This window comes from Odocoileus virginianus, chromosome 28 (genome assembly GCF_023699985.2).
Source record: "Odocoileus virginianus isolate 20LAN1187 ecotype Illinois chromosome 28, Ovbor_1.2, whole genome shotgun sequence".
NCBI lineage: Eukaryota > Metazoa > Chordata > Mammalia > Artiodactyla > Cervidae > Odocoileus > Odocoileus virginianus.
The window spans coordinates 8,324,150-8,345,279 of record NC_069701.1 but is presented as its reverse complement, the minus strand read 5'-3'; the positions used below and the strand labels follow the sequence as shown (position 1 = coordinate 8,345,279).

The 21,130-nt window shown below is 44.0% G+C and overlaps 1 protein-coding gene across 1 annotated transcript in view; it reads right to left on the bottom strand.

Annotated features, from left to right (window-relative positions):
- The window catches only part of SYTL2 (synaptotagmin like 2), a 118,160-nt gene that overhangs the window by 41,596 nt on the left and 55,434 nt on the right, over positions 1 to 21,130 (bottom strand). Inside the window, 2 exon segments of the mRNA XM_070457178.1 lie at positions 7,048 to 7,183; positions 9,060 to 9,211. Coding sequence (XP_070313279.1) covers positions 7,048 to 7,183; positions 9,060 to 9,211 — 288 coding nt within the window.

Here is a 21,130-nt window from a genome sequence, read left to right as displayed (position 1 = left end):
AAATAACAATGGACATACTCTCTTCTGAGGTACGTTTCAGAATAAATATTAACTGTGTCTGGACTCGGAAGCAAATTTTTCAAGTGATTTTTCTCCCCGTGTTTCTTGCTGTTGCTGATTTCTCCCTTCGAATTGTGAATTCCTTAGATATTAATGCTGTACCTGGCACCCAGCATTGTGCTAACACGTGTTACATTCAATGAGGCTTGAACACATGAAGAAAAACACATGAAGAAATGGCTCAGGGCTTGAGTGAAGCAGATTCATAAATATACTATGCCAGCCTTTCGAGTATTTTTTTTTTTTAAGTAAAATATTACTTCTCTGGTTCTACCCCAGTTCATGCTACAGATTTATTTAACACAAACACTCCCATCCATCCATAAGGCACACTGATGTCAGAGTGAAACTATCCCTCATGACTAATTTGGGTATATCTAAGATTCTGTAGGATTAGCAGGATTCTTTTAAAAGCTCAATATGAGTGATTCTGTAGGGCAGGCCTCCAAGAAATGAAACATTCACATCCCTGGATTTGCAATTAGTCCAAGAACAAAAGATCAAATGCATTGTCCCATAGCTTGGCTCATCTCTACCCTGCCTTTGGGAGCAAGTGAAGTGCCTCACACTGATCTTATTACAGAGGGTTAAAGCAAGTAGTTAATCCCTCTGCAAGAGGGAGATAGATATATACAAACAAAAGCTTTCCAGGAAAAACAGCATTAGTGGAAAAAACAATACTATTTCAGAGCTGAAGACATGGTGTTAATTGGTTGGTTCCCATTCAACACAGGGTAAAGGAGAGGGGTGTCAGAAGTGAGCATCATGGAAGCACAGGTGATGAAGCTCAAAGACGAGCATTTTTGGTTCACTATGTTAACTTACTATGAAACAGCACTTTAATTCTACCAAAAACAAAGAAAGGTGGGGGTGCACAGTTTTCGCTTGCAAGAAAGATCATCACTTTCACAGCATTTCATAGGAAAATTCCCAGAGGAAAATTTGTCATGGAAAGAAACACCGCAGTACAGTCTTTATCCTGTTCTCCCTGAACTCATTTTGGAGACGTTCTCCAGGGATATTTTTGATTAATGGGCATCACAACCCCTGCAGCAGCCAAGCTCCCTCCTACCTCCATGCCTTCTACTTCTCCATCCAGAATGCTCCTTACTTGTGGTTGTCCAAATTTGAGAATAGGCCTCAAAGTCTCCTCCAGCTTTTATAATCACCAGCGCTCATGGTGATATGGCTGAAGTGAGGCAGTCTTGGCAAACCAATAAAACCTGGATGTTATCAATGCCATTCTTACCTTGTAGCTTAAATTTTTTCTTGCTGTCTTAGTCTCTTTTTCTACTGGATCTCTGGGGTCCAAAGAACTTCATTCAATTATTTATTACTCATTTGTTTACCCATTAACCCCTCTTTCACCATTATTCTCTATTTAATAATTCATTATATCATCAACTATTCTCAGTCAATCCATCTCTCACTCTCCATCTATTTTTCTCTTTTTAAAAATTTAAAAATATATTTTCCCATATATTCTTCATTCATTCGTTTATTCCACAAGACATTTGTTGGGCACTGTTGTCTGTTCCAGGAAGAGAGTGGTGAACAAAATGAAATGCAATAGTAGACAAAGTCTTTTTCCTCATGCAGCTGAGGGGAGGGGAGAACAAACACACAAAAATGAATATATAATATAATGTCAGGTAGCAATAAGTGATGGATGACAGTAAGACAGGGAACAACATTCATTCACTTGGTCCACAGATACCAAGTACCTACTATGTGCTGGATATATTCTTAGAAGCTTGGGGGATGGTGGAGAGCAAGACTCAGGTCCTCAACCCAAGAGAGCAACACAGTGATACCTAGTCCTAGGAATCTGGATTATTAAAAGTTCCTTGCGCAACTATAACATAGAGGTCACAGTTGAGAACTTCTCTTCCCTGGTGGTTGAGATAGTAAAGAATCAGCCTGCAATGCAGGAGACCCAGGTTTGATCCCTGGGTCAGGAAGATCCCCTGGAGAAGGGAATGGCTACCCACTCCAGTATTCTTGCCTGGAGAATTCCACAGACAGAGGAGCCTGGTGGGCTATAGTTCATAAGGTCACAAAGAGTCGAATACAACTGACTAACACAGGCACTCATGCTAAAAGTAGTAGTTGGAACCAGACTGTGAAGAGCCTTGAATGTTGACCAAAAGGCTAGACTCACTTTTAAGTCACAAGGAACCACCAAATGACTTTATGATCCAGTTTACTTTTTAGAGTCACAATCTGGTAACTGTGTATACAACAGGTTCAATTCAATAAGGACATTATAACAGAAATTTAGGTGAGAGATGGTGAAATCCTAATTAAGGGAATGGAGAAAAGAGGAAACATACAACAGAATTTTAGAGATAAGTTCAGAAGAAATTTGAAGTGTTGATAGAACACTCAAGAGATAACTAGCAATTGATAACTGCAATACATCCACTATGTTAGACCCTTCCAGATGCCAAGCCAATCCAGACTCACACGTCATCCCCTCTGTCTGTCCTGTCCTCTCTCATCATCTCCCTAACAGAATCCTTCTTGTCCTTCAAGAAATCCCTTAAATATAAATATTTCTGGAATAAGTTCCTCAAGGACAGGGATCATATCTTATTCCACTTTGAATTTCTAGCTACCATCTTGTGCACAACAAATACTCAACAACTGTTGACCAACTGACCGAACGACTACATGGAGAAGGAATTTGCAACCCTACAGAATGATTTATTCTACTCGGTGCTAGCAAGATGCTAAATCAGCGTTTTTCAATCAACTGAGAACAAGGATATTTAAACACTTTATTTCCAAGAAATATCCTAAAAGTAAACTGACCCAACATAGGCATTAATGGCTCTATCCTCACTATTCATACCTCTTTCTCTTTGTCCTATTTTTCTCTATCTCTCACTCTTAGACAGCCCTTCAAGTGGTTTCCTATTTCTTCTGCCTGTGGTTCAGGCTGGCACACAGTACCCCCCGTTACTTCTGCTCCAACAATAGCAGGCACTGACCTATTACTGACTGTCATCCGTTACTAGGACTGGTTTATACACAGTCAGAGGAGGCTACCACTTCCTTCATGTGATGCCCACTGTCTCTAAAGTAACCGCCTTTGCACCTAGGAACTTGCTTTCTGGGTTGAAGGTTCTGAACCTTATCAGGATACATTCTCAGGGTAATTCTTTAAGCTTTTGGAAACAACCAAGAAAAGGAAAGAAGCTCAAAACTTTCATCCACACTGGCTTAAGTTATTAAAAATTTAAGTAGGCCTTAGGGTAGAATGCACGTTAGAACCTTTCCAAGGTGAAAGGAGGAGGCCACAAGGGAACTGAAGGATGTGGGAGGGCGAAGAGTGTGGGAGGAGAAACCCGGAGAAGAAAAGAGTTGGGAAGCTTAGAACACACTTGAGAAACTCTTGCTTTTGTTTTTCGTTTTTTTAGAGGTCTGGGCTGACCCTGTTTGTGGCCATGTACCCATCCCAGCATTCTTGCCTAGAGAACTCCATGGACAGAGGAGTCTGGCAGGCTAGAGTCCACGGGGTCTCAAAGAGTTGGATACAACTGAGCAACTAATGCTCTCACTTTTTACTTTCAACCAAGATGATATAAGCTACCAGAGGGACCAGTCCTCAGAGAGATAGTCTTAGTGGAAGAGATTGGAGAGACAGAGGGGAACTAAACAGGTCAGTCCACTTCTGGGCTCCTTCAGACCAAAGTAGCACCAATAGTGGGGACAGGTAAGGCCCTGGTCAGTTGAGAGGCTACCAGACTCTCCGTGATTCCCTAAGCACCCAAACTTTTTTTCACAAAACATGTCATCTCAGATAATAAAGGAGGGGCTTCTCATCCCAGAGCAGGCCTACCTCTATAACCAGGAAACACACATTAATCCTGGTTGGGGAGGCAGGATCTGACGCACATGAAATTTCTCACATTTCCATTCTCTGCTCCCCATCATGGCTCAGCCATGTCTGGGGGATTATTGTGTGCCTGTCCCACAATTATCTGGGGGGAGAGACATGATGTGCTATCAAAGTGCAGACCATTGTACCAGTGCCAGTATGTGAACTGTGTGTTACTGGCTTACAACAGGTACAGACATCAAGAGTATGCATTTGGAATCAGTTACAGCAATTTCCTGAGACACCACAGTACACCATCAGTGGGCTTATGTTTTGCATGCCCTTGTTGTTATCTGTATTTCACGTTCTGAGTATTCATTTTTATTATATTTTATTAAAGGGCTCAATCTGTGATAACTAGAAATAGAAAACACTTAATTCCCAAATACCAGTCCTTCACCACTGTTTGTGCCAGTACGACCCTGCTGAAGACCAGCAGCCAGAACCAGAGCTGAGCGTGCCTGGAGTTTTCTTTGCCTCTCGAAAGAGAACCTCATCCCCTGCTCCCCTCTGTTCATCAGAGCCCTCTCTGCCTCCTCAGGCTACAGATGCAAACAAGACCAGTTCCAAAGGAACGTAGGTAGCTTCTCATGCTTGAATACACGTTGAATACCCACAGTGAGTTAATTACTCACAAACAGAAGCGCTCAGAATTGTGCCCACAACAGAAGAAGGACTCTTTCCCCAGAGCTTATTAGGGGGAAAAAAAAAAATCCTTCAGAAACTGCAATACCCAGTCAGGATTGCCTCATGCTCCCGGACTCCTGACTAAGAAAATATTGACAGGTATTGAGTCATTCTATTGAAGTTCACTTAGTCTAAACGTACAGGCCCCAAAATATACTTCACACACCCAGTTCCCAAAGGTTAAAGAATCAGTGAGAAGCATGCTGGAACCTGACGCTGAGTAAAGCAGGAGTTTCTGACACAGAGAGAAGGAAGTAAATAACAGCTCCTGCTACAGTTCTGGGTGCTCACCGCTCACACCACGTAACGAGCAAAGTATGCCGGACACATCAAACATGCTTCTTCCTGTCTTCTTGGCCTACCTCATCTGTGTTATAATAACATGTTAAGTTGCTCAGTCATGTTCGACTCTTTGCGACCCCAGGACTGTAGCCTGCCAGGCTCCTCTGTCCATGGAATTCTCCAGGTAAAAATATTGGAGTGGGTTGCCATCCCCTTCTCCAGGGCATCTTCCTGGCCCAGGGATTGAACTCGGGTCTCCTGCATTGCAGGCAGATTCTTTACCATCTGAGCTATCAGGGATTCCCAACCTAATATAAGGCCACCTGCAGATTGCCAATTTTCTTTCTTCCTGAGAAATGCCAAGTGGTACCCATACCTCTTGGTACCTCTTGGTTACATTTCATCTCATATCACCCTGGTGAGACAGCTTGGTCCTGTGGTACATACAGATGAAATCTCAAAGATGTGTCTGAGGTCATCCAAGAAATGTAACCAATAACAGAGACACAAATGTGGACACTATTCACAGCCTCAAATTGGGAAAGGTAGGTGGGTACCCACTAGGCCATGTGGTCGTAAGGAAACTCAGTCAAGCTCTAAGGGCCATGGCACCTTGGTCCCTTAGGCCATTGAAGATGAAATGAGTTCCTGGGAAAAGGAAAGGAAGTCCTTCACTATCTCCTGGAGTTTGCTCAAACTCATGTTCATTGAGTTGGTGATGCTGTCTAACCAGCTTCTCATCCCCTGCCACCCCTTCTCCTTTTGCCTTCAATCTTTCCCAGCATCAGGGTCTTGATAGAACATCACAGACCATCCTGGGTGGGAACAGGGGGGATATGGTGCCACCTACCACCTTAGAAAACAAAGTGAGTCCTCTCTAAACGGGAAATGGATAAACAACAGGTACCTTAATAGACTCAGTATTCCATTATCCATATAACATAATACTTATATTTGACTCTGAAATGCCTGTTGGTGCCTATAGAATAGACCCACTCTCTCATCCACAAATTACACTGATAACAATATCCCCATTTCCCAGGTGTCTCAGCCTTGGACCCTGACTCAGTGACTGCCCCATCAGCAAATTTACTGACTTCATTGCAGTTGGAGATTCTGATTCAATTGTCTTCACTGAGGAACTAGAGATAAAATGTAATTGCCCTTCAACCAAAGGGTAACAACTATACCTCCAATGGACAGATACCAATGGGAAGATCCTTAAATATCTAAAAACAAGTCATCTTGGTTGAAAAAGTTGGAGGCAACATAGCCTCATAATTAGCTATATCATAGGAAGGATATACAAATGTGCATTTTGATTGGTTAGGTGATAAGATAAATGGAAAACACACAAAAGCAAGACTGAAATATTGAGGACAATCAGCATCCTTAAGAGGCGTCTATTCAGTACCTACCATGTACCAGGTATTTTATGTACTAATTCTCATCAGAAACTGTCTTATACAGTATGACTCCTATCTATAGTTAGGAAAAGAGATTCAGGGAGATTAAATGACTTGCCCATGGTCAAATAGCTAATAAATGGCAAATTCAGGATTGGAATTCACATCTGCTTGCTTTTTGTGCATAAACTTCTTCTATTGCTCCAGGCTGTAACAACTTGATCATCATTCATTTCTTTCTCTTTTTTTGGCCACATTTGTGCAGCTTGTGGGGATCTTAGTTCCCCGACCAGGGAAGGAACCTGGGCCCACAGCAGTGTAAGTAACTAAGTCCTAACACTGGATCGCCAGGGAATTCATGAATTCCTCATTCATCTCTTTCTTAAATGACTTATTCCTCTACATTCATTTTGGAGTACCTTTTTATTTACTCTATGAAGAAACCCTTAGCACAAATAACAATTGGAAAAAAAAAATAACAGCTCTAGTTTGTGCTGGAAGAAATCACCACTTGACATTTTAATTTTATTTAATATGCAGATTTGTTAGACATTCTGGAAGCTGAGAAAGAATACCGCTCAGGCTTTGTTCATATCAGGGCTCAGAACTCTCTCATCCTGCCCTCCTCCCCACACCCACGAGACCTGGCTGGCCTCTGCACACACACACACAGCAGGACCTAGCCAGGACCCCCACGTGCAGCAGCTCTCCCCGTTAGCTCGGTCTCACCTGGGGCTTGCTGGGGCTACATCTTCTTCTGGCTCTTCTACAACACCGGTTAGCTCTGGGGGGAGGAAAGCATCCTTGTGGACGTTATTCACCCAGCTTTCCATTGCCCTGTTTGCTCGGTCCTTACTCTGCTCATCTGAAACAGGAAACAAGGAAGGCAAGAAGGTTATCCATCTGTCTTCTCCACAACCTACAGCTTCTCACATCAGCTCTAAATTCTGGAATGTTCCTCTCCTCTGCCTCCTCCTCTTGCAGTCTCTACACAGCCAAATTCTACAAGTTCTCAAATGCTAGCTCAGAGGCCAGAGCCCCCTTAAAACCTCTGTGATCCCTCTTCAGGAAATAATCTCTTTGGCCTCTGAACACCGACTGCTCTTTACCTGTACCTTTTGGATAATTAGCATCGGCTGAGAGATGACTAAGTTCAAGGCAAGGTGCTGAGTCCCTTGCATGCATAATCCTCTGAGGAGGTAAAAATTTTCCAAGTTTACAGATTTCAAAACTGAAGACCAAAGGGATCAAGAGACTTGCCTAAGGCCACATAGCCAGGCAGCGCCAGTAATACTTCCATCAGTGTGAAGAATTAAGATGAAGCAACATGAGCTTAGTCGTTTCAGTCATGTTTGACTCTTTGCCACCCCATGGACTGTAACCCGCCTGGTTCCTCTGTCCATGGGATTCTCCAGGCAAGAACACTGGAGTGGGTTGCCATGCCCTTCTCCAGGGGATCTTCCTGACCCAGGGATTGAACCCAGGTCTCCTGCATTGCAGGCAGATTCTTTACTGTCTGAGCCACCAAGGACTCCCAGTTTTCAAATACATTCATAGGTCTCTCTACTCATAAGTCTACTTTCTTCAGCTGCAAAATGGAGTCCTCGGTATAACCCACAGGACACTTCAAGATTTCTGAAGTTCTGGGTGGTTTTAGGAGGGTGCATGTCAGAGCTGGGATTTCAGCCCTTCTGATGTAGAGCCACGCTCCTTATAGATGGGGGCTGACTCCTTATGATGAGCTATGCAGTGCTCATAGTCCGTTGATGACCTTAGGCAAGTTACCTCACTTCTCTGAGTTTTACATATTGCATATATATAATGAGGATAATAATACGTACCTTACAAGATTGCTACTACAATTAGAAATATTAGGGAACAAATGCCTGTAATATATTAGATGCTAAAGAGGTGATTTCCTTATTGATAACAGGTTAGAACTAGACAGGGGCTAGTTCTCAGGGGTAAAGGTTTACACTGACTAGTGCGGAGTTAATTAGAGAGAAGGCACCTGGTAAATATTTAATGAACTCAGAATTCTAAAGAAGCCTCCAAAATGCTGTCTCTACAGTCCCTTCAATGATGTACTTGGTTTTTAAAGAAGTACCAGGTGCCACGGTCATTGAGAAGAAAGGCTAATCTCTTCCTGTTACTCTACTCAGGAGAAAAGGTTCTGAATTTTTAGTTAAGAGCCTAAGAGAGAGGAGATGGTAGATCCCTGATAAGAGCTTCCCAGGTGGTATACTGGTAAACAAAAAAAGAAAAATCTGCCTGCCAATGCAGGAGACACAAGAGATGTAGATTTGATCCCCCAGGGTTGGGAAGATCCCCTGTAGTAGGAAATGGCAACCCACTCCAGTATTCTTGCCTGGAACATTCCATGGACAGAGGAGCCCGGTAGGCTATCATCCAAGGGTCAGACATGACAGAGCGCACACGCACACACACACACACACACACACACACACACACACACACACACTCCTTATAAGCCTCAATTGTCAATGTTACTCTGAGTCAATATGGCAGCTAAAGGGCTTTCTTTGTCCTTCTTTACCACACTGTCACTTAGCCCTGACTTCATCCATCCAAACCCAAGAAGATTTTGACCTACAGGACCACACATTATGCAAAGCACAGCCCTAAATGATTTCCCTCTGCACATTCCAGTAATGATGGTGACACCCTTCCCTTCTCCCAAACAAATGCTGGCTTGAGAGGCACTAGCCCAATCAACTTACCTGCCACCTGGGGCCTCTTCTTCCTCATGGATGCTCTGATGATATCTGCACCATGGATTCTGTCTCTGTGTCTTTTTGCCTTGGCTTCATAAAACCACTGGCCACTCATATTCTTCAGTTGCTGGTCATCCTTAACTTTTCCAGGCAAATGTCTACAAAAGGAAAAACTTACTTTACTTTGTTAAGAATCCACGGTAAGTAAATGAGTTCACAGTGACACTGCACAAAGAAGTTGTAAGTATATGGCCAAAACGAAGCTCTCAGTGTTTTATGAGATCCCACAAACCTCCCAGATGACTAACCAGTGTATGCTTTAACTAAAAGGTCAGAGGATCCAATGCCAACATTTTTCAAAAATTCAAAGATTTAAGCCACAATGCCCAGATGACGCCTAGGATTTCTCAACAGCAAATTCAATTTTCGGCTGCAGGCTTGTGTGTTCACTGTTTAAATGCAAATACCCCAGAGAAAGAGGACATATTAAGCTTCCCTAAGCCTTGGTTTCCTTATTTTTAAAAAGGGGTTACAATAAAAAAAAATGGGCCAAAGAACTAAACAGACATTTCTCCAAAAAAGACATACAGGTGGCTAACAAACACATGAAAAGATACTCAACATCTCTCATTATCAGAGAAATGCAAATCAAAACCACAATGAGGTACCATTACATGCCAGTCAGAATGGCTGCTATCCAAAAGTCTACAAGCAATAAATGCTGGAGAGGATGTGGAGAAAAGGGAACCCTCTTACACTGTTGGTGGGAATGTAAACTAGTACAGCCACTATGGAGAACAGTGTGGAGATTCCTTAAAAAACTGGAAATGGAACTGCCATATGACCCAGCAATCCCACTGCTGGGCATGCACACCGAGGAAACCAGAATTGAAAGAGACACGTGTACTCCAATGTTCATCGCAGCACTGTTTATAATAGCCAGGACATGGAAGCAACCTAGATGCCCATCAGCAGACGAATGGATGAGAAAGCTGTGGTACATATACACAATGGAGTATTACTCAGCCATTAAAAAGAATTCATTTGAATCAGTTCTAATGAGATGGATAAAACTGGAGCCCATTATACAGAGTGAAGTAAGCCAGAAAGATAAACACCAATACAGTATACTAATGCATATATATGGAATTTAGAAAGATGGTAATGTTAACCCTATATACAAGATAGAAAAAGAGACACAGATGTACAGAACAGACTTTTGGACTCTGTGGGAGAAGGTGAGGGTGGGATGATCTGAGAAAACAGCATTGAAACATGTATATTATCAAGTGTGAAACAGATCGCCAGTCCAGATTTGATGCATGAGACAAGTGCTCAGGGCTGGTGCACTGGGAAGACCCAGAGGGATGGGATGGAGTGGGAGGCGGGAGGGGGGTTCAGGATGGGGAACACACGTAAATCCATGGCTGATTCATGTCAATGTATGGCAAAAACCACTACAATATTGTAAAGTAATTAGCCTCCAACTAATATAAATAAATGAAAAAAAAAGAGAAAAAAATAAAAATAAAAAGGGGTTAAGGAACTTGCCCGGTGGTTCAGTGGTTAAGACGTCACCTTCCAATGCAGGGGGGTGCGGGTTTGATCCCTGATTGGGGGACTAAGATCCCACATGCCTCAGTGGCCAAAAAAGCAAAACTTAAAACAGCTGCAATACTGCAACACATTCAAGAAGGACTTTAAAAATGTCCACCTTGAAAAAATCTTTAAAAAGTAAGGGGGTTAATAATAGTAACTCACCTCATGAAATTTCTATGAGGATTAAGTTAGCTAATGCAAGTATACTACCGTATGCGTATGCCTGGCACCTAATAAACACCGAGTGAATAACTGGTGGGGAAGTTATCGGTTCATCAGTTCTTGCCATTTCAGTGAAATGAACTTCTCGGAGACTTTTCTGGAAGCCTATATGTCCATGGTTCTTAATTCTAGGAAAATGAATTCAACAAGGCAGGCTGGGATCAGGGAAGTTCAAACTTAGATGGGGTAGGGAGTGCAGGCAGGGGTAAATTCCATTTGGGCAGATACTTCTTCCAAGGGTTCCACAGTCCCTGATGCTCATGGAAAAGCTAAAATCTAAAGAACAAACCAAGTACCACCCTCCTAAAGTCTCCCCATTTTACAGCGGAGGGAAAAACACTGTTCTTCAATGACAAGTCTTATGACCTCCACATCTCCCTATCCATGTCAATGAAATGAGAATCAAAAAAATCTATCTTTTCTTGTTCACAGAGCTGTACTTACAATAAAGTAGAATAAAAGCGTGAAGGAGACTTTCAACTCTTGGAAGACACTGTGCTACAAAAATCCAACAGGGTTTGATGATTGTCATTCAAGCTAATACGCACACTACCTAACGTAGCAAATCTAAGTGTTTTAGCCAGAGAATGTGCAGGGTGGCCAGAGCAAGGTGGTGGCAGAGCTGCGTGTAAGGAAGGGGAAGGCAGGAGGGGCAGTCACCAGGGTTCTGGCAAGTACGTTTTCTGTCTCCCAAGTGTGCCTGAAGAGACACTTTCCAGCCAGACTCTGACTCTCTGCTGGAAATGCCTCTGCCCTCCACTTAAGGAAGTGACCCTATGCCAAACACGTCCGATCACAGCCCTTGGACACATGCTGTGGCGACAGCCCATCACCAAATCCTAACAGGGACAGTGTCTTCACTCCATGGTTCTGAACCACCAGGGGTCATGGTTCCTCTGAAACGTGTCTAATGATTGCCCACTGCCCAGACTTTCTTTTTTCAAATATCTTTACTGGAATATAGTTGATTTAAAATGTGTTCGCTTCTATTGTACAGCAAAGTGATTCAGTTATGCATATATGTATATCCATTTTTTAAGATTCTTTTCCCGTATAGGTTATTACAGCATATTGAGTAGAGGTCCCTGTGCTATATAGTAGGTCCTTACTAGTTATCTATTTTTATATACAGTAGAGTGTATATTTTTAACAGCCAGGACATGGAAGCAACCTAAATGTCCATCAACAAGAATGAATAAAGATGTGTTCATTCAGAGATTAAAAAAAAAAGTGAAATGACTCTGTGGTAAAAGAATCTGCCTGCAGGGCAGGGGATGTAGGTTTGATCCCTGGGTCAGGAAAATTCCCTGGGGAAGAAAATGGCAACCCAGTCCAGCATTCCTGCCTGGGAAATCCCATGGACAGAGGAGCCTGGATGGACCTAGACATTGTCATATTGAGTGAAGTGAGACAGAGAAAAACAAGTATCATATGATATTGCTTACACGTGGAATCATTGCCTAGATTTTCAGCAGAGCAAATAATCCACCCTGGTTGCTGATGGAGCTTTTGCCTTCTCTTCCCAAAAGGACCTCATTCAGGTTCAATGCCAGAAAAGGGAAGTCCTTCCAGCTCCCCACGGCCAGACAGTGAGCCCCAAGGGGCGGGGCCTGGACTCAGCACATCTCTGCTTCGTGTCTGGAAAACAGTGGGTGTTTACTCAGCACCTCTGGAGGGAAGGAACAGCCGATGCGGCCCCTGACCACCTGGCTTCAGGCTATCTTTTCGGATTAGTTTTCCAGCACTTGCTTCCATGCTCCCCACCTGACTTCTCACTGGTCTCCAAACTGCTCTTACATGACATCTGCAGACATTAAGGGCAGGGGTTGTGGCAGAAAGACTATGGCTTTGGCCTCTCCCCAGATTGGCTCCAAATTCCAGTTCTGACCCTGCTTCAATGCCATCTTTGGCAGCTTCCTGTAACCCTCTAAGTTTCAGTCTCCTTGTACATAAAGATGGGGGACATAAAACCTACCCCGCAGGACTGCTAGGATGACTAAAGGCAGTCTTTACCTGGAAGTCCCTAACAGTGCCTGGATCCTGGTAAGAGACCAGTAAATGTAAATTCTCTTGGGATGTCTTTCTCTCACGTCTCTGTCCAGCACGTGACCCCTCATCCCTCAGATCTACACCCCGCCTCACCGGGGAAGGCTTCCCTGACCCCCAAGGGCACCTGGCGGCCGGCCCTTCTCCGTGCTCCCGGCCCTTCTCCGTGCTCCCGGCCCTTCTCCGTGCTCCCACGCTCCTCCAGGGCAGCACTCAGCGCGCCCTGTTCCAATGACCTGTTCGCACACGCGTCTCACACACTGAGCTGCGAACTCTGCTAACCCCTTGAAAGCAAGGACTACCTCCTAATCACCTTCCTAACAAGAGCCCCTAGCACAGAGCCCGGCACGGAACTGATGCCTAGAAACTGTTAAGAGGATAACTTGTTAACACATAAGTGTAGAGCAGCCAGCCTGGTGTGAGTCGGATAAGAGATGAGAGCCTGCTGTTCCCGGGCCTGAGTGAACCGAGCCCCATCACAAAGGCAGTGCCTTCTCCAGTTCAGGCAGGACCCCTCATCTCTTGGAGGATTAGGAAATGCAGAAGGAAATCTGGCATCGGCCATGAGCTTGTTGAAGGAGACCACAAACCCTCAGAGTGTAACAACTCCCAATTTCCCTTCATGAGATTATTTGTTTACTTATTTTTGTTGTTCAACTGAAAGGCACTTTGTAAGCATCCTTAGGCAATGCTTGACCTGCTCCCGCCTAACTGACTGTCTCCAAGCCTCTGGCCCCACTAAGTCTGCAGCGCTGTGGGAGTCAGGCTTCCAGTAAGCCCACTGCAGTAAAGAACTCAGGCTGCGTTTCTGGTTCATCTCTTTTAAAGTGGCAAAAAAGTAGGAAATACATTTAAATGCACTAAATGCATTTCCTATCATGATAATCACTGCCAGAGTTAATCAATCTCTTTTTCTATCTTAGCCATTTGTAATATTTTACAGATGAAACCACATGCAAGACATCAAAGCCCAAGTTCCGTAGAGATGTAGATTACAAAAGAAATCCCACCACCAGGGGCTTCCCTGGTGGTCCAATGTTAAGACTCCATGTTTCCACTGCAGGAAGCGCAGATGCGATCTCTGCTTGGGGAACTAAGATCCCGCAGGCCACATAGCATGACCATAAAAGAAGAAAAAAACCCTATCACCTAGGTGGTGCTGGTAAAATCTTCTCAGCATCTAGAGAATGGGTATTATGGGTATGAATGAATGAATAATGAATATTATGGGTAGTGAAATAAGTCAGACAGAAAGACAAATTCTGTATGATGTCACTTATTTGGGCAATGTGCTCATTCCACATGCTATCAAGGTAATGCTCAAAATTCTTCAAGCTAGGCTTCACGGTACATGAACCGAGAACTTCCAGATGTACAAGCTGGGTTTAGAAGAGGCAGAGGAACCAGAGATCAAATTGCCAACATCCGTTGGATCATAAAGAAAGCAAAGGAATTCTAGAAAAACATCTGCTTCTCCTTCATTGGCGACACTAAATCCTTTGACAGTGTGGATCACAACAAACTGTGGAAAATTCTTAAAGAGATGGGAATTCCAGACCACCTTACCCATCTCCTAAGAAACCTATATGCAGGTCAAGAAGAAACAGTTAGAACCAGACAGGGAACAACAGACTAGTTCAAAATTGGGAAAGGAGTACCTCAAGGCTATATATTGTCACCCTGCTTATTTAATTTCCATGCAAAATACATCATGCAAAATGCTGGGCTGGATTAATCACAAGCTGGATTCAAGACTGCTGGGAGAAATAACAACCTCAGATACGCTGATGATACCACTCTAATGGCAGGAAGCGAAGAGGAACTAATGAGGGTGAAAGAAGAGAGTGAAAAAGTTGACTTAAAACTCAGCATTCAAAGAACTAAGATCATGACTTCTGGTCCCATCACTTCGTGGCATATAGAAGGAGAAACAGTGGAAGCAGTGGCAGATTTTATTTTCTTGGGCTCCAAAATCACTGCAGATGGTGACTGCAGCTATGAAATTAAAAAACGCTTGCTCCTCGGAAGAAAAGATATGACAAACCTAGACAGCATATTAAAAAGCAGAGACAACACTTTGTTGACAAAGGTCCATATAGTCAAAGCTGTGGTTTTTTCAGTAGTTGTGTACAGATGTGAGAGTTGGACTATAAGGAAGGCTGAAAGCCAAACAATTGATGCTTTTAAACTGTGTTGCTGTGTGTACCCCAGTGTTCATCGCAGCACTGTTTATAATAGCCAGGACATGGAAGCAATCTAGATGCCCATCAGCAGATGAATGGATAAGAAAGCTGTGGTACATATACACAATGAAATATTGCTCAGCCATTAGAAAGAATACATTTGAATTAGTTCTAATGAGATGGATGAAACTGGAGCCTATTATACAGAGTGAAGTAAGCCAGAAAGAAAAACACCAATACAGTATACTAACACATATATACGGAATTTAGAAAGATGGTAACGATAACCCTGTATGCAAGACAGCAAGAGAGACACAGATGTATTGAACAGTCTTTTGGACTCTGTGGGAGAGGGCGAGGGCAGGATGATATGGGAGAATGGCATTGAAACATGTAAATCATCATATGTTAATCGAAACGCCAGTCCAGGTTCGATGCACGATACAGGATGCTCGGGGCTGGTGCACTGGGATGACCCAGAGGGATGGGATGGGGAGGGAGGTGGGAGGGGGTTCAGGATGGGGGACACATGTACACCCATGGCGGATTCAAGTCAATGTATGGCAAAACCAATACAATGTTGTAAAGTAAAACAAATAATTTAAAAAATAAATAAATAAACTGTGTTGCTGGAGAAGACTTTTGAGAGTCCCTGGGACAGCAAGGAGATCAAACCAGTCAATCATAAAGGAAATCAACCCCGAATATTTATTGGAAGGACTGATGCTGAAGCTGAAGCTCCAATACTCTGGCCACCTGATGTGAAGAACTGACTCATTTGAAAAGACCCTGATGTTGGGAAAGACTGAGGGCAGGAGGGGAAAGGCGTGACAGAGGATGGAATATTTGAATGGCATCCCTGACTCAATGGACATGAGTTTGAACAAACTCAGGGAGATAGTGAAGGACAGGGAAGCCTGGTGTGTGTGGGGTCGCAAAGAGTCAGACACAACTGAGCAACTGAACAATAACAACAAAAAATAATACAAATGAATGTATATGCAAAACAAGAGCAGACTCAGGGATATAGAAAACAAACTACTGGATAATAAAGGGGAAAGGGAATGGGGGAAGGGCAAAATAGGGGTAGGGGTACCAGATTAAGAAATACAAACTACTATGTATAAAATAGATAAGCAACACAGATATAATGTACAACACTGGGAATTATAGTCATTATCTTGCAATAACTTTTAAAGACATATAGTCTATAACAATACTGAATCCCAATGCAGTACTAATATGAAACATTTAATATTATAAATTAACTATACTTCACGTTTTAAAAATTTAAAAAAAAATCTTCTCTACCAGCCTACATTGATCTCTCATTTTTCTCGAACTTGAATTGTACCAACAAATTAGCATTTGATTCTCTAGTTGTTGTACCATTTAGCTGAAGTGGGAAAAAGGGTAAGTTTCTTGGCCCTCACACTTTTCATACTTTACCATCCTCTCCACTTGCACATTATACTTAGTAGAGAGCAGAGGATAGAGAAGACGCTCAAAAAATACCCATGGGCTTCTGGGCAAAGTGAAGGCAGAAGAATACTCAACCTAGAGAAGACAGTGTCCTGCCAGCCCTCCAGGTGGATCATGATGGTCATGCCCCCATTCCATCAGCTAATATACACTAAGCCTGTGTTTCATACTGGGCTTCATGCATGGCACTTAACATGCATTATCTCATTTAATCCTTACACGTTTACTATGACGCACAAAGAATTCAGTCAATTGTAGAAGACAGCCACTTTGCCTCCTCTGTATGTTAAAGGCCTGATCTGTTAATTTGCTTATCCACTAGTTCATTGATTCCCTATCGCATACAAGGTATATGCTTGGAACTATACATAAAAACGTTAATCTACAGCCAGTCTAACTGCCGATGCCAAGCCATGTGGTGCAGAAAGAATGTGAGCACTTCCACAGAAATGGCAGAACAGTGATACCCTTCATCCTGGGTTCAAACAGCTTTCTTCGTTGTACTTACACAGTGCACCCCAGATTCTAGCTACTCATCATGAGGAAGCAAAGGTCTAGCATCATAGGCAGAACCTCGACAATGTTATCTGATCAGCTGTGGATAATGAGAATCAGCAGACTGGCCAGAGAGGCTGACCGCTTGATTCCTTAGATTTTTTTTTTTTAACCCCTCAATATATTCTAGGCAAGAGGGTTAGACTAGGTGATTTGAAAGTACTCTTAGATGCTTGTTTTGAATATGAGAGCTGGAATGAACCTTGGCTAGTTACAAATGGCCTCACTTCAGAGATGAATTGAAACCCTGAGAGGTTAAGAGGTTTGCCCAAGGTTACACAGAGCCGGGACCAGAAGCCAGCCTGCCTCCTCATCCACATTCTTTCTACTGATTTCCCACCCTGCTGGAGAGAGCCAAACGTGGTTTTGATTTCTAAGATGGCTATCACACTTCACTCTTTCTACGAAGGAATTCAACCTATGATAGAGAATCTGAAAACACACACAGGTGAAAATGAAATAAACTTGAAAAGTTCCTTACAGCAGAAAATAAGATGAAGCATGCATCACTCATGTTGTGGATATACTACAGGTCCCCACAGTCTGCTGTGACCAGCACAGTGTGTGGGAAACAGCTTGGTAGTTGGATGAGCAAGGTTTCACTGTTACTGGGCTCTTAACCTCACCCCCCACCCCCATTTCCTCCTTGTTGAGTGGGTTCGGCTACACTGTTGCGTGGATCAAAGGGGAAAATGTGACACTATGTACAATGTGGATCCTGGACAAATGTTGGTTCCTTTCCCCTTTGCTTTGACAGAAAACACCATCAGAGGTGCCTGAAGGCAGTTCTTCAATGACAACCGCCTTCATTTCATAGAAACTAGGGCTTAAGGCAGCAGCTGAGGATCACAAGATGCGGTCGCGGTTGAGATGCTATCTGCTGCATGAACACCCATCACCCTAGATGTGGCTGTGTGTTTATGGGGTGGGGGGCACAGTGCTGGCGGTGTACAGACGCCCAGGGACAATGATTTCCTGCTGGCAGTGTGACGCAAATCACAGGAAATACCACCTCCAAAGTCTGTCATTTTCAAACCATAAAAGACCAAAATTACATCTATGTATGTGTGGTGGTGTTTCTTAAAAAAAAAAAAAGAGGACAGAGAGGAAGGAGGCAGCCAGGAGAGAGAAAAAGAATCCAGCCTGGTGTCTGCCGCCCTGCTGCTTTGTGAAATGTCTCCAGCTGGCAGTGGGGAAAGCAGGCTGGGTAGAGAGGCATGGTAGGCAACTGCACCCAGCATTGTGGCTACCGGTAGCGGGGCAGGTGCAGCGACCTGGAATTGCTGTCTTCTAACTGAACTCCAGAGACACCACAGTGGATGTTCCCTGGGGTTCACATCCACTTTCTGCCATTAACAGGTTGAGTGATTTGGGAACTGGACACTTCTGGACGACACTCACGTTCTCATCCATGAAGTCTGCAGGTAGCTGTTGTTTAGTTGCCAAGCCGTGTCCGACTCTTTGTGAGCCCCTGACTGTAGCCTGGCAGTTTCCTCCGTCCATGGGATTCTCCAGGCCAGAACACTGGAGTGGGTTGCCATGACCTCTTCCGGGGGATCTTCCTGACCCGGGGATCGAACCCGCATCTCTAAAGTCTCCTGCATTGGCAGGCGCGTTCTTTTACCACTGGTGCCACCTCCTATAGGAAGCCCTGAAATTTGGATGGGAGGTAACCTACAGGATAAATCATCTCCAAAAGGTCTTGAAAGAGTTTGGATGTGAACAAGTCGAAGCATTCCTGGATAAATGAGGAATGGCAGACAGATTTCAGCTTAAATGCAACTCTCCCCCACCGCTGTACTGAAAAGGACTCTGAGGCAGTGCCTGCTCTTAGCGGGCAGCAGTGCCGTAGTCCATTAGTAATGTCCTCGCTGCCAAAGTCCATAAGAAACCAGCATTTGAAATAGCACTCTGAATTTCAGTGGCAGATTTGCCTTTCTAATGGTGTTTTGCTTAGGCTAAGAATAGAATTATCCAATTTATGTCTCTAAAGTCACTTACCAACTTGGAGGAGAACTGGGGCATTGCAAAATCACGTTAGGGAAACAAGGTCGAGGTTTTAAATTTGCAATTTATAATCCGATAAATGGTAAAAACCTTGAGGGCTGGGACTGGTAGGCTGGTAATGTTTCAGTTACCCTAAAATCCCTTTCATTAGTCCAAAGAAGTTTCCTATATTTAATGACTGCTCAATTAGATTCCACTATTTTATTAATAAATAGTTGAGAGCTTTAGGAGTAATTTCCTTCTAAGGAATCAGACCACTAACCAGAGAATTTGCCTTTTTTTTTTTTTCCTTAGAGGCATAGGTGGAGTGGTGAACAAGGAAATTAAAATGTATCAGTCATCTACTATGTGCTAAGAAGATAAAGAATTATTTTACCTGGCTATAATTCTTTGAGTTTGATATTATGGTTATTCCCAGTCTCTGAGTTGAGGGCTCAGAGAGGTCAAATAACTTGCCAAATGAACCACAGTTGATTTAGTGGTGAGGAGAGGATTCAAAATCACATCAGTTTTGACTGAGGGGCCCTTATTATTCTTCTCAAACCAGGAGACCACGAGCTTTTCTTATCATGGCTTTGGCACTGACTATCTGTGTGACCCTGGGTAAGTCACTTCTCCTCTCTGGGTTTTTCCTGCTTTATCTGTAAACTGACTGATATGGACCCCAGAAATCTTTCCAGAGCCATCAACCTATAATTCCGATAAAGCACCAAAGACAAACAGCCAAGGGATGGTAACGGGACTGAAAAGCAAAAGCCCAAGGAACAGCATTTTGTTCCATCAATCCGGTAGCAGACAGCCTCAGAATCCTCAGAATCCGCCAAGTCCCTTCAGGGCTAAAGCAAAGGGTTCGAGAGCACCATTCCTCCCGTGTGGAGCAGGCTGTGAGCTGGGCCTCTCTCAGTGCCCACAGGGCGTGGGCCTGCTGGCCCATCTGCACCCCTGGCACGCGGTCCTGGACCCGCCCATGGCCAAGTCCATCCAAGCTGCGTGGTGGCTAACTAGGAAGGCCCCCAGAATGGTGGCTCAGACCGCAAAGAATCCACCTGTAGCGCAGGAGACCCAGGTCTGATCCCGGGGTCGGGAAGATCCCCGGAGAAGGGAATGGCAGCCCACTCCAGTATTCTTGCCTGGAGAATCCCAAGGACAGAGGAGCCTGGTGGGCTACAGTCCATGGGGTCCCAGAGGGCTGGACACAACTGAGCGACTGACACACAGGATAGTGGTAGCAAACAGAGTTTGAGTCCCACCAGATTTTCACCGCCCCAAGCCATCTTCCATCAGCTCACAAAAGCAAGAAACAAGGACAGCTCCAGAGGCAGCTTCGGAGCGTCCTCAGAAACAGTGCATGGAAGGAGACTCTGCAAGGCCCCCTCTGCAAGAGGACTCACGGCCTTCCTGCTGGGGCTGCAGACTTGCTAGCACCAGTGACTACACACTCCCACCCCTCACCAGGCTCACTTTCAGGCGGAACTTGGAATTTTTAAGGATATTTTCAGCTCTTACCATAGATGCCTGAGAAATACCTCCACTCATACAGAATCGGAGAACTATGAGGAAGACCCAATAGCCTGGAATCCCAGAGGCCAAGTAAATATAGAAGGGAGGGGGACTTCCCTGGCGGTCCCAGGGCTAGCATCCCGCACTCCCAATGCAGGGGGTCTAGGTCGGATCCCTGGTCAGGGAACTGGATCCCACATGCCACAACTAGGAGTTTGTAGCCACAACTAAAGATCCTACGTGCTCTGAAGATCCAGCACAGCCACATAATAAATATTTTCTAAAAAGAATAAAATATTCAGTATGCTTAAAATAGAAGGGAGGGTAACCTCCCTCTAGCCTTCATAATCCGGCTAGATGGAGGAAGCAGAATTACAGATCACACATAAAACCTTTTTGGTGAGTGCACACTCAGTTGCTGCAGTCGTGCCCGACTCTGTGCAACTCTATGGACCGTAGCCCACCCAGCTCCTGTCTCCATGG